Below are 12619 nucleotides of genomic sequence, written 5' to 3'. Positions count from 1 at the left end.
AAATAAATTAGAGAAAGCCTGGGTAAGTTTGCAATTTTGTAAAAATTAAACTTGTTAAGAGTAAAACCTTGAGAAAGGTTTAGAGAGGCTCAGTCTGTGCTTTACAATTACAATGTAACATTTGTTCACATAAAACAGTGTATAATAAAGAAATAAGGCACCATCAGACTATTGCATTCAAAATTAATAAGACGGTCCCAGAGGAAGCATCATAAGGATCCGAAACAAGAACGGACTGGTTTTGCATCGTCAGACTGTATTGTTTGGAAAGAAACTGATATCGTCTTATGGACAGTAGTGAAGTTGTGGGCTTTAGATGGTATTTGTCACTGAATTTGTTACTGAAATTTACATTTTAATACTATGTTGTGAATGGAAAGTATTGTAATTATATTTTGATATTGTTTTGTAACACAGAGAGTATCTTTTCTGTCATTTCCTCACCTGGAGGTTGGCAACAGTGGTTCCCCAGGAGGAAATGGCATTGTATCTGTCGGAGGTCTCATGCCTCCTCAAACCTCACCCCCTAAATCACCAGGAATTTTCTAACCTGGAGTCCCTCTTTCAGCTTTCCATTGCCTTCCCCTTCCCTGCAGCTTCTACATAGGAAAAGCACAATCTTTCTTCACACTGGTGGGGGGGAAGACCAAAGCAGCTTACATCAATCTCCTCATCCCACTTTGATCTGCACACCCTTGTAAGTTAGGTTAGTCTAAAAGTCTGTGATTGGCCCGAAATCACTCATTCAGCTTCCAAAGCAAAAACCTGGGCCTGGCAGACCCCGGTCTGAAGCCCACCCCCCCCAACCTTGGCTTTCACTCAGACCTCATCTTTGATGTCTTCCCACCTGTAGTGTATGGCGCTAGCCGGGACGGCCACAATACCCTATCACGTTGTTACGTTATTACGCAAAGGCGTTAGTCTTCTCCCAGCGCGGCTAGGCAGTGGAGGCGACTGGGGATGCCCCAGGCGACTCTGCGCAGCGCACAAGAACCCGCCTATCACCATCAGTGGCGGGAAGTTTAACTGGCCAGGATTGGACTGGCCAGCCTGGGAGGTTGTCCCGGGTAATGTACATAAGCGGGACCCGGCCCGCGTGTTCCCTCTCTCGTGTGATGTACCTGCAATAAAGTATGTTGCCCTACACACGTCTCCTGGATCGGTACATTACAGTGGCAACGAGGATGGGATTCTAGCCCGCGTAACAGCAGGGCTACATCGGAGACTTCAGGGCAACCGCTGGCCATGACCGCCGCCACAGCCACCATGGCTACCCAGAGCGGAACCACCGGTCACGTCGAGGCGTTCAACCCCGCGAACCCCGAAGGCTGGGAGTCCTACTCGGAACGGGTTGAATGCTACCTGAGGGCCAATCGAATCACAGAGGACAGCATGAAGAGGGACGTTCTCCTGAGCGTCTGCGGGGCGGCCACATTCGAGATCGCTAAGGGTCTCTCGGCCCCTGCAAGACTCACGGAGAAGTCCTACGAGGAAGTCGTCAGACTCCTCACCGGCCACTTCTTGCCTCAACCCTCAAGAGTGGCCCGCTGTTTCCTTTTTCACCAGAGGGACCAGGCAGTAGGAGAATCGGTCGCCAACTACCTGGCAGCCCTGCGCCAGATCGCGGGCAACTGTGGCTTCGCACAGCTGGAGGAGACCCTGGCGGACTGATTCACGTGGGGCCTAAGGGACGAGAGGCTCCAACAGAAACTCTTCGCGAAGGAAGAGCTCACCCTTCAGAGTGCCTTCAGCGAAGCAGTGGCGTTCGAAAGGACCTCAAGGACATTCCCCAAGGCAAGGACCGACATGGTCCACCATGAGGAGCTGGACCCCGACTGACAGGAGGAAGGAGAAGCGTTCCAGCTGCGCCGCCCAGCCGGGGCCAACGTGAGAGCGCAACAGCGACCCCGAACGACGGAGAAGCTGCCCGCAACGAAGTGCGCCAGCTGCGGCGACCCCCACGACCGAAGGGACTGCCAGTACCAGACCTGGGACTGCAGGAGCTGCGGGAAGACCGGCCACATTGCACGGGCTTGCCGAGCCAAGTCCAGCCGCAGGAGACCGACCACCCACCACGAGTCAACGGAGTCCCACTCCACAGCATCCACCAGTCTGCAGGTACTGAACTTGCCCCTCGCCACCCCCGACAAGGTCAAAATGGCGGTCCTCATCGAAGGAGCTCCATGCCTCATAGAGGTGGACTCGGGTTCCTCTATCTCTATAATCGCAGAGGAAACCCTGAGAAAACTGTGCCCCTGCCACCGGCTCCAACTGAGGCCAGCGGACTTTATACTGCGGGACTTTCAGAAGAACCCAGTACAGATAGTGGGGTGGGCCCGGGTACAAGCAGAGCGGGGGTCTTTCAGAGGGCCGCTGGATATCCTAGTGGTCAAGTGCCAGCTCACCACCCTGCTGGGACTGGCATGGTTTCACCCTTTAGGAATCCGCTTGGAGGGGGTGGGGCAAATCCTGACATCCAAGGGGTTCGGGGAGGTATGCCGTGAGTTCCCCGACGTGTTCGACAGGTCCCTGGGAAGCTACAAGGGGCCGGCCATCTCCCTGCCGCTTGACCCGACGGTCAGGCCAATCCGGCTCAAGGCCAGGAGGGTCCCGTTCGCCTTGAAACACAAAATCGAGGCAGAACTGGACCGCCTTTCAGCCCAAGGGGTCCTGGAACCAGTGGATTATGCCACGTGGGAGACCCCCATAGTAACCCCGGTCAAGCCCAACGGGGAGGTGCGTATTTGTGCCGACTATAAGTGCACAATAAACAAGGCACTACAGGACAACCCCTACCCTGTACCGGTGGTCAGCCATGTACTGGCAGCCCTAGCTGGATCCAAGATTTTCGGGAAGCTGGATCTGGCACAAGCCTACCAACAGCTCCCAGTTGACGCCAAAACGGCTGAAGCCCAGACCATAGTGACCCACAGGGGGGCCTTCAGGGTGCGGAGGCTGCAGTTTGGGGTCAGTGTAGCTCCGGGGATTTTTCAGAGTATAATGGACGCTCTTCTTAAAGGGATCCCCGGAGTCCAACCATTTTTCGATGATGTTTTAATCGCCGCCCTGGACCCTGAGGAGTTCAGCAATCGCCTAAGAGAGGTCCTCCGCCGGTTTCAAGCGGCGGGGCTCAAGGTCAAGAGGGAGAAATGCTTGCTAGGGGTACCGCAGGTGGAGTTCCTGGGATTCGCAGTGGACGCCGCGGGGATCCACCCGACGGAAGAAAAGACCCGAGCCATCGTGCAAGCCCCAGCCCCCACCTGCATGGCGGAGCTACAAAGCTTTTTAGGATTGCTCAATTTTTACCATTCGTTCCTGCCCCACAAGGCAGCCATTGCGGAGCCACTCCACCGGCTGCTGGACAAACAAGCCCCTTGGGTATGGGGCAAGTGACAGGCTGCCGCTTTCCAGGTGGTAAAAGACATCCTAGTCTCAAATGCGGTGCTCCACCATTTTGATGAGAGCCTCCCTGTCATTCTGGCTTGCAATGCGTCGCCTTATGGGGTGGGCGCCGTCCTGGGGCACCAACTCCCGGACGGGAGGGAAGTACCGGTGGTGTACTACTCCCGCACCCTAACCCCGGCAGAGCGTAATTACGCTCAAATTGACAAGTAGGCTCTGGCTATCGTGGCGGGGGTCCACAAGTTCAACGATTACTTGTATGGGAGGAAGTTCACCATAGCCACCGACCACAAGCCACTCTTGGGTCTACTGGCCCCGGACCGCCAAACCCCACAAATCCTATCGCAGCGGGTGCTGAGGTGGAACCAATTCCTCAACTCATACATGTACACGTTGGTCCACCGGCCGGGCAAGGCCATGGGCCACGCTGATGCACTCAGCCGCTTGCCGCTTCCCGCCATGGACCCAGCCCCAGCACACCATGTTATGCTAGTAGAAACACTCCCGGAGCAGCCCCTTCACGCAGCCAAGGTTGCAAAAGCCACCGGAAAGAACAAAACACTGGCGAGGGTTCTTGACTGGGTGGTGAGGGGATGGCCCGAAGGGAAAATGGGGGAAGAGTTTAGGCCATACAACGTTAGGAGGGAGGAACTGGCAACCCACAAAGGGTGCCTCTTGTGGGGAAGCAGGGTAGTGGTCCCCCCCCCCGCTACAGAAGCGAGTACTTGAGTCACTCCATGAAACCCACCCTGGTATAGTAAGGATGAAGGCCTTAGCACGGAGCTGTGTCTGGTGGCCGGGGATGGACGAGGAGATAGAGAACTGGGTTCAGAGGTGCAGCATGTGCCAGGAGTCGCGTCCCGAACCGCCCAGCGCCCCCGCCACATGATGGGAAACCAACTGGAGACCATGGTCGAGGCTCCATATAGACTTCGCGGGGCCCTTCCAGGGGCAGATCTTCTTGATTATTGTGGACACCTACACCAAATGGCTGGAGGTCATTCCAGTGGCGTCCACGTCATCAGCAGCTGCGATCCGAGCGCTGCGCAGGGCCCTTAGCACACACGGCATCCCTGACACAATAGTCTCTCTACGCACATCTCCTGGATCGGTATATTACACCACCCACCCTGCAGGGTGTGTACGTGCAGGGGGAGACACTGGCTTTCCACCACCCCCGGGCATATGTGTGTGTATGTGTGCACGCGCCCATGTTTGTGGTGGCTCAAAGCCCTGAAACAATGCCAAGAAGGAAGAATAATAGGTGTGTATGTGCAGAGGGAGCATGATGATGGTCCCACAGACACTGAAGCACATCATTCCTTTTGTTTGCAGTGCATTCTTGCCACCTTTTCCTGTCATATCCAGCCTTATGGTGTTTAGCATCAGCGTGAGCTTCAAGCATGATTTTTTTTTGGCCTGGCGTGAGTGTGCACCTCAAGGAAGGTATTTTCTGTAGGGGAATTTATCTAATTTCAGTTTTCCATCTTTCTCCCCTCCCTGCAGCATCTACCTAATAAAAGTACAGTCTTTCTCCACAATGGGGACAAAAGCAGGAAGCAAGCAACCTCAGCAGGGTATAATGGCACAGCTCTCACCTGGAGATTGGCAACAATGTTTCTCCAGGCAGAAATGGCTAATTTTGAAAATGGATTCTATGCCATGGTACCTGGTTGAGGTCCCACCCTTTCTCAAACTCACCCTCTCCAGGCCCCACCCACCAAATCTCCAGGAATTTCCCACTACTTTAGCAACTGCTAATTCACATTGGCTGTCTTAGAGGAACTGCTGCTGAACAGGAGCAAGCAGCTGGACCTAGTTAAGTCATGCCAGCTGGGTGGCATCAAGTCACCTAGAGGGTGCTGTCAGGCCTACAGTAGCCAACCTCCAGGTGGAGCCTGAAGATCTCCTGGGATCAGAACTGAATTCCAGACAACAGATTTCTCTCCCCATTCTGGAGAAAATAACTGTGGACTATATGCTATTCTACTCTCCTGAGGCCTCTCCTTTTACTGAGAAAAGCAGCCTGGGTTTCCTAGCAACAGCCTCTGGCTAGCACTTCCCTGGGGGCAGAATAAGTGGGGCCTTTCCTCCCTGGCTATTTGTGTAGCTTTTGGAAGCTATGTGTACTGGGAGGCCATTTGTGAGGTCACAATAGCTCTGCAGCCCTTTCTAAGGCTGGTTAACAGAGAGGACACAGAGAAGAGTTGGCTGTCTTTGAGGTAAGACTGTTAATATTCCTGTGCCTGAGTAGTTGGGGGCAGAGGAAACATGTCTCTCATAGTTTACTGTTTGCTTCACAGTTTGCTTTGCAGCAGCATTGTTTGTGTTGGTGTGTGTGTGTGGGGGAGACATCTTACAACAGGCCCTGAGGAGAGGCAGTAGTAATCAGTAAGGCTCCAGGAGAACCTCTCAGCAGAGAACTATCTCATTCGAAGATCAGTGGTATTGTATACTGGGTTCTACACACTGATGAGTCTCAGAATCAGCAATAACAAACTCTTTATTAAGAGTAGCATAGTATATGGCTACACTACAAGACTGACTGCAGGATCAACAGGGCCAAATGTATATACATCTCTGGGTTCCTGCGCAAGCACATTATTGGGTCATTCAAACTGGTGGGGGCTTGTGATTGGTCCAGGGCTGCAGAGATTTGGATCCTGCAGCCCATTGTTCCCAAGTCCCCAAGCTCAGTCCAGATGGCTCCAATGAGCCAGACAGGAACACCCAAAGTCTTCTCTTGAGTCCACAAACATAACGTGGCCTTCTGATGGGGTTCTGGCCTGACAGGGCTGGCAGTAGGTGAGTCACAGTGAGGCTACCCAATGACAGGGGGGAGTGGTGACAGACAGGGTGTGCAAGGCCATTCCTGTGGTAGCCACAACTTCCAATAAAAATTGAGGATTGAGCCAACATTTACGATTCCTGGGGAATTTACTCATCCAAAAATTCAAATACGGTTTATAGAGGTTCACTGAGGAAAGGCAGGGCAGTAATGTTAGAAATACGCAAAGAATTTAATATTAAGAATTTAATGAGCAGTATTCTACTGCTCTATTTGCAGAAGGTGCAATTCTCCCACAACTCAATTACTTTGGCTCTTTCTGATCCTTGGAGGGATCCAAGAAGAACAGTTGCATGGGTTGAAGGACTGGAGGCAGGGAACACACACACAGCTCTGTTCTGCATACACAACTCTGCTGAAGAGAGGGAACAATTTTGTCCCCCTGTCCCTCCTTGTTCCTGTTCACCAACCCTGACAGCTATTCCTCTGAGTGAATCTGGGTCCCCAGGGGGTGATCTCTCTGAAGGTCAATGAAAGCTGCAGAGATGGAGAGGAATGTGGGAAAACCCTGAGTGCCTTACACACATGGATGGTAGGATACTGCCCGATAAGTATGGATACTGCTCGATAGTACATGGAAAAATATCTTGGAGTCCAATAAACCTCTTCCCTGTTCTGTAGCCTCAAGGCCTGGTTCCTGCTGCTCTCTATACACCACAACTCACTATATATTTGCCCTCCTGCACCAAATGGTGGAACATGTGGCAGTGTGCTGGTATAAAGCCACATGCAGTTGCCTGGGGAAGAACAAAGAAGGCCCTCCTTGCACACAGATTCTTTGTGGTAACACAAAGTGCCTTGTTTTTAAAAGAATATGTTTTACATATTCTTTTAAAGCAGGGCCATTAAAGGAAGTTCTTTTAGGTGAGATGTGCAAGAAATCATTAAGGCACCTCCATCCTGTCCTTTCTAAGCTTTGGACAGTATAGTATGAAGTCATTCTGGCACAGCACAACCAGCATGTTTTTCCTCCTCACTACTCCACCCTCATTACCAGCAAGGAATGATTAATCTTGCAGAAAGAAACTCACACACGTGTGAGAGTTCTGAAGATGACTGAAGAAAAACTTAAGTTGAAAAACAGAACAAAGTGAGAACTGCACCAACAGTCTTGAGCAAATGTTCAGGGAAGTAACAGAATACTGAAATTGTTCTACATTCATTATCTCAGCAATAAACAAGCAATGCTTTATAAAATTTGCAGTTTTGCTTTCTCAAGAATTCCCTGATGTAAAGATGATGCAGTTTTGTATTAAGGCTCCTATTATATGTTCATAGAACTGGTTATCTTATAATATTATTGTTAATATTTTTGTTCATATTATAATGTGAAAACTCAATAAAATATTATATATATATATTTCCTTGATTTTGGCTGTTATTGCTTGGTATGCACACATTTCATCTGCTTCTGTAACTGTCATACCTTACAAACACTCCCCCACCCACCTCAAAAAAAGGAACATGGAATCTTTGAACTTATTTTGCCAAGAGAGGTAGAGGGAAACCTTACCCAGTCCTTTGACAAACTTCATAAGGCACATGATATAGCTGGTGGCTGCATTGGCAAAGACCTGTATATTGTCTGTATTTAGAAATGCTTCAAAGACATCAAACACAGGAGCTTGGCATTTTCCTGAAGATACATAAAAATATGAATTACTGATATAAATACACATTAAAACTTTCAGTTATGCATTACACTTCTGAAAATATTTCTTTATATTTAATTCTGAACACTGATACAGAGAGTGGATCACAAAATAAATAAAATGATGAAATAAATAAAATGATGAAATAAATAAATGATGGAAAAAAATGATGAAAAGGTTGTGCAATGGGAGTCATATAACAATACAGAAGATTTTTCTACAATCCTCGGAGATCCCTCAAGTTTGCAGATTTTTTAAAATGTGATGGAGGTTTTAACTCCCCCAATGGGGAAAAAAACCCATATCTTATTATATTACCTCATAAGATCTCACTCTTTAAATATTTTATGTGTTTTTGTGCTTTTAGCTGAATTTTATATTTTAACGGTATTTTAATTGTTTAAATGTTTTTATGTTTGCTGCCTTACGGACCATGATTGTGTAGAAAGGTGGCATAAAATATGTGCCTAGCAACTCAGTGAACAATGTGCAGTGTATGTCAGCAACAGCAGCAGCTGCAGAGAAGAAGAAAGCAGCAGAATAAGGATAAAAGAAGAAACCATCACCACGGCTGGAGAACGGTTGCAAGAAAGAGGTGATATTGTAGAAGAAAGAAAATTCACTGTTGTTTGCAGTGGCAGATTTCATGCCATTATTTGTTTAGAAACAGCTCTTCTTATTTCTGGTAATATGAAACAAATTGGATTTGGCTACAGTATGATGTCACTGACTACAGAAAAAGCTAATTTAGAGTTCTGCCCTCTCCCAGTTTAACATCAGTCCTGCTTATTTATTAAGCATTTTTATGCCATGCTCACAACCAAATGGTTTTTGAGATGGCTTACATGCTCTGTTTATTTACAAAGTACTTTATATTAAGATAATTACTACCTCCATTTCACAAATGATAAACTTAAGTGAAGAGACTGTGGGCTGATACATACACCTGTGGAAGTTTCCTGCTTGTGCTTTACTTTTTCAATATATTGATAACTAGAGTGCTGCAGAGCTCTTAAATGTGGTGACCTGTGATTTAGAATTTGCTTTATCCTATGCTAGATCATCTTAGACATTTTACAATTCACATTAACATTATGTGAAAAATTGGAGCCATTAAAAGGTTTTGCCAGTTTTACAGAACATAAATAGAAACAAAATGTTACTGGGATTGTGTTTTTAAATCTTTGGTGGAAACCTTATTAACTTTTTTTCCAGCCAAGATCTGCCAAAACTCTGTTGATTTAAAACCTCACACTGTGTCAGTGCATTATAGTGGTTAGAACTGGGGAGACTTGGGTGACATTTAGCCATTCTTTCATAGCTTAAGCTCCTTCACAGGGGTCTTGTGAAGATAAAATCAGGAACAAAGAATTACATTTGCCATCTAAGCTTCTTGGGAAATGTGCAGGATAAAAATGTAATAAATAAATAGATTGTTGTAGGTTTTCAAAAATATATTCCTTATTTAAAAATGCCACTATCTGAGACAGGGGTGGAAAGGATCCAGAAAAGCCTTACCCATGGAATATTCTCCCACAAGATATTCCTTCACTTCTGACTTGTTGCTGCTACGCACAGTTTCTAGTGCACTAAACAAGGGCCTCCAGCCTGACTGGATCCGAGTTGAGCAGACCTCCACTAGCTCTCCTATTGAGGTGATCACCTGGTACAAAATATAGAAAGTGTATCAGTTAACAAACAGAACTCCCTGTGGGAGAAATGCATGGTTTTAAACAGAGCAAACTTTGAGTAGCACCATAAAGCAAAATCCAGTAGCACCATAAAGACCCACAACATTTCGGGGGTATGATCTTTTAAGAGTCAAGCTCCCTTTGTCTACTCAGATATTACTAGGTTGGAAATCTGTTCTTTTACTGCAGACAAACACTGCTACCCACCTGAAAGTTGTTTTACATACAAAATAGATAAATTTTAAAAGACTTTTAAAGTTGACAGTGACATTTTTAATTAGCCTACTTATTCTGTCTGCTTATGTACGGATTGAAGTCACAATCTTTGATTTGGAAAGATCTCAGCAGATATTCCTTAAACTGAATTTACCATATTTTGAAAAAAAAAGGGAATATTTCCTGACTGACAACTTCAAAATACTGATCACTATAATATATCTCATTTTAAGTACCCCCAATATTTAAGCTGAAGCTTGTGTCTACTGAGGGACTACAGGGCAAAACAGACTCAGTCTCCCAAGCCCAAAAAGAGGATGTTTTTATCAGTTTTTATAAAAAGAGCCAAAAATAGGGCAGACACTAAAAAAGAGGACATCTGGTAATCCTACCTAAACTCATAAAAGCCACTCTTGAAAGCTGAGATACTTGGAACACTGTGTTCTGTCCACAATATACAAGGGTGGTTTTTCTGCTCTTGTACTATAATGTAGTATACAAAACAGCCCTGCAGAGAATCTTTTCAGTTATATATTGTGACCATGGGGCATAAAACGACCCTTGGCACTTACCGTGAGGGGTCCTTCTCCTAGGAGGTCAGGAGGACATCTTGGGTGTTTTCCCACCGTCCAATCAGGGAGGCAGGATTCAAAAAACTTCTTCCTCTTCCTGTTGGCTGTGGGAACCACCCCTCAGTTCGGGTGACTCCGAGCAGCAGTATGTATATAATTGATCTAGAAAAACAAGAAACTTCTAACATACATAACTAACCGTCTGCCGACGGCCTCAGCCTCAGGTCTAATAGACTGGCTAGAAGAGGCAGGTCCTAAGCAGACAGAGAAATGAGAAACAAGAAACAGGCCAAACGGGCAACAGACAGTGGTGTGAGAGGCTTAGGTTGACGAAGACAGAAAACATAGAGTATAGGTTGCCCGAGGTAGGGCGATAGACGGGAGGGCAAGATGTCCTCCTGACCTCCTAGGAGAAGGACCCCTCACGGTAAGTGCCAAGGGTCGTTCTCCCTAGGAGGCGGAGGACATCTTGGGTGCTCCTAGAGCAGTAGGTCAATTAGGGTGGGGTCGCCCTACTCAGGTAGGACATGTTGCAGGATTCGTCTACCAAAGGCCGCGTCCGCCGATGCGTAGGTATTCAGTTTGTAGTGTCGCACGAAAGTGGAGATAGAGGACCACGTAGCCGCCTTACACACCTCCTCAACTGAGGCGTTCCTGTTGAAGGCTGCGTTGGTGGCTGCGCTTCTGGTCGAGTGTGCCGTGATTCCTGGTGGAATCTCGAGACGTAATGTCTTGTACGCCTCTGTTATACACTGTTTGATGGCGTAACTAATGGCAGACTTGGACATCTTCAGGCCCAATCTGGGTGCCGTCACGTTGATGAACAAGGAGTCCGTCTTACGTAGAGGTTCTGTTCTGATCAGGTAGATCTTGATTGCCCTGCGTACGTCCAGCGTGTGCCACGTGCGTTCCTTCGGGTGCTTGGGATCCGGACAGAAGGAAGGTAAGTTGATTTCTTGACTTTGGTGGAATTTAGATGAGACCTTAGGTTGGAAGGTAGGGTCCGGGTAGAGGACCACTTTGTCCTTGTGGAATACGCATAGCTCCTTTTTTGCCGACAGGGCTCCGATTTCGGAAACCCTTCTGGCTGACGTTATTGCCACCAGGAAGATCGTCTTCATGCGCATCATCCTAAGGGGCACAGACATGAGTGGCTCGAAGGGCGGACCTGTTAGGGCTGACAGCACCGGGTTCAGTCTCCAGGTCGGAAAACGGTGAGATTGAGGCGGCGAGCTCAAGGAGGCCCCTCTAAGGAACCGTCGGATGTGAGGGTGGGACGGCAGGCTCGTGCCCTCCACCTGTTGCAGCACTGAGGACAGAGCTGCGATCTGTCGCCTGAGGGTGGCTGGCCTCAGGCCTGACTGCAGACCGTCCTGAAGGAATTGGAGGACCTTAGGGACAGAAGGACGTAAGGGGTCCACCTTCTTCCTCCGGCACCACCTGTGGAAGGCCTTCCAAGACATGTTATAGATCCGCGTGGTGGATTCTTTTCTAGAAGCTAGTATGGTGCTAGTCACCTCACTAGTATACCCTAGATCTAATAGCGATCTCCTCTCAACCTCCACGCGGTCAATCTCAGCCATTCTGGGTGAGGGTGCCACACAGGCCCCTGCAGCAGCATGTCTGGCCGGGTCGGTAAATGGAGTGGTTCCTCCATGGCCATCTGTTGGATTGAAGAAAACCATGGACGTCGAGGCCACCAGGGTGCAACCAAGATGACCTCGGCCCCCAGTGTCCTGATCTTTCTGAGTAACCTCGGAATGACTGGAATTGGAGGGAAGGCATACAGCAGATCTTGAGGCCACGGGGATGTTAGCGCGTCTGTGGCCTCCGCCTGACTGTGGAAGTACCTTGTGAAGAATCGGGGAAGTTGGTGGTTTTGATGAGATGCGAATAGGTCCAGTGCTGGAGATCCAAAATGCTCCGCTATCTTCAGGAACAGAGACTTGTTGAGAGACCACTCTCCCGCCTGGATGTTTTCCCGGCTGAGCCAGTCTGCCTTGACGTTGCACGTCCCTTTGATGTGTTCCGCTCTTATCGACTTCAGGTGGCACTCCGCCCATTTGAACAGCTTCTCGGCCTCCCTGTAGAGGGAGCTGGACCTGGATCCCCCTTGATTGTTTATGTAGGCTTTCGCTGCTATGTTGTCTGTTCGTATCAGGACATGCTGTCCAGATACTTGGTCCTGGAAGTGAAGCAAGGCTAGCCGGATTGCCCGAAGCTCCAAGAGGTTGATTG

The 12619-nt window shown here is 48.4% G+C and overlaps 1 protein-coding gene across 1 annotated transcript in view; it reads right to left on the bottom strand.

Moving 5' to 3' along the window:
• ARFGEF3 (ARFGEF family member 3) overlaps positions 1-12619 on the bottom strand; it is a 152763-nt gene that overhangs the window by 17798 nt on the left and 122346 nt on the right. Inside the window, exons 23-24 of the mRNA XM_060240126.1 lie at positions 9421-9565; positions 7764-7886 (exon numbers count right to left, since the gene is read on the bottom strand). Of these exons, the coding sequence (XP_060096109.1) occupies positions 7764-7886; positions 9421-9565 (268 nt within the window). The remainder of the gene's footprint in view (positions 1-7763; positions 7887-9420; positions 9566-12619) is intronic.

Source organism: Heteronotia binoei, chromosome 1, assembly GCF_032191835.1.
Source record: "Heteronotia binoei isolate CCM8104 ecotype False Entrance Well chromosome 1, APGP_CSIRO_Hbin_v1, whole genome shotgun sequence".
Taxonomy (NCBI): domain Eukaryota; kingdom Metazoa; phylum Chordata; class Lepidosauria; order Squamata; family Gekkonidae; genus Heteronotia; species Heteronotia binoei.
The sequence above is the reverse complement of the archived record's forward strand: the minus strand, read 5'-3'. Positions and strand labels throughout refer to the sequence as shown.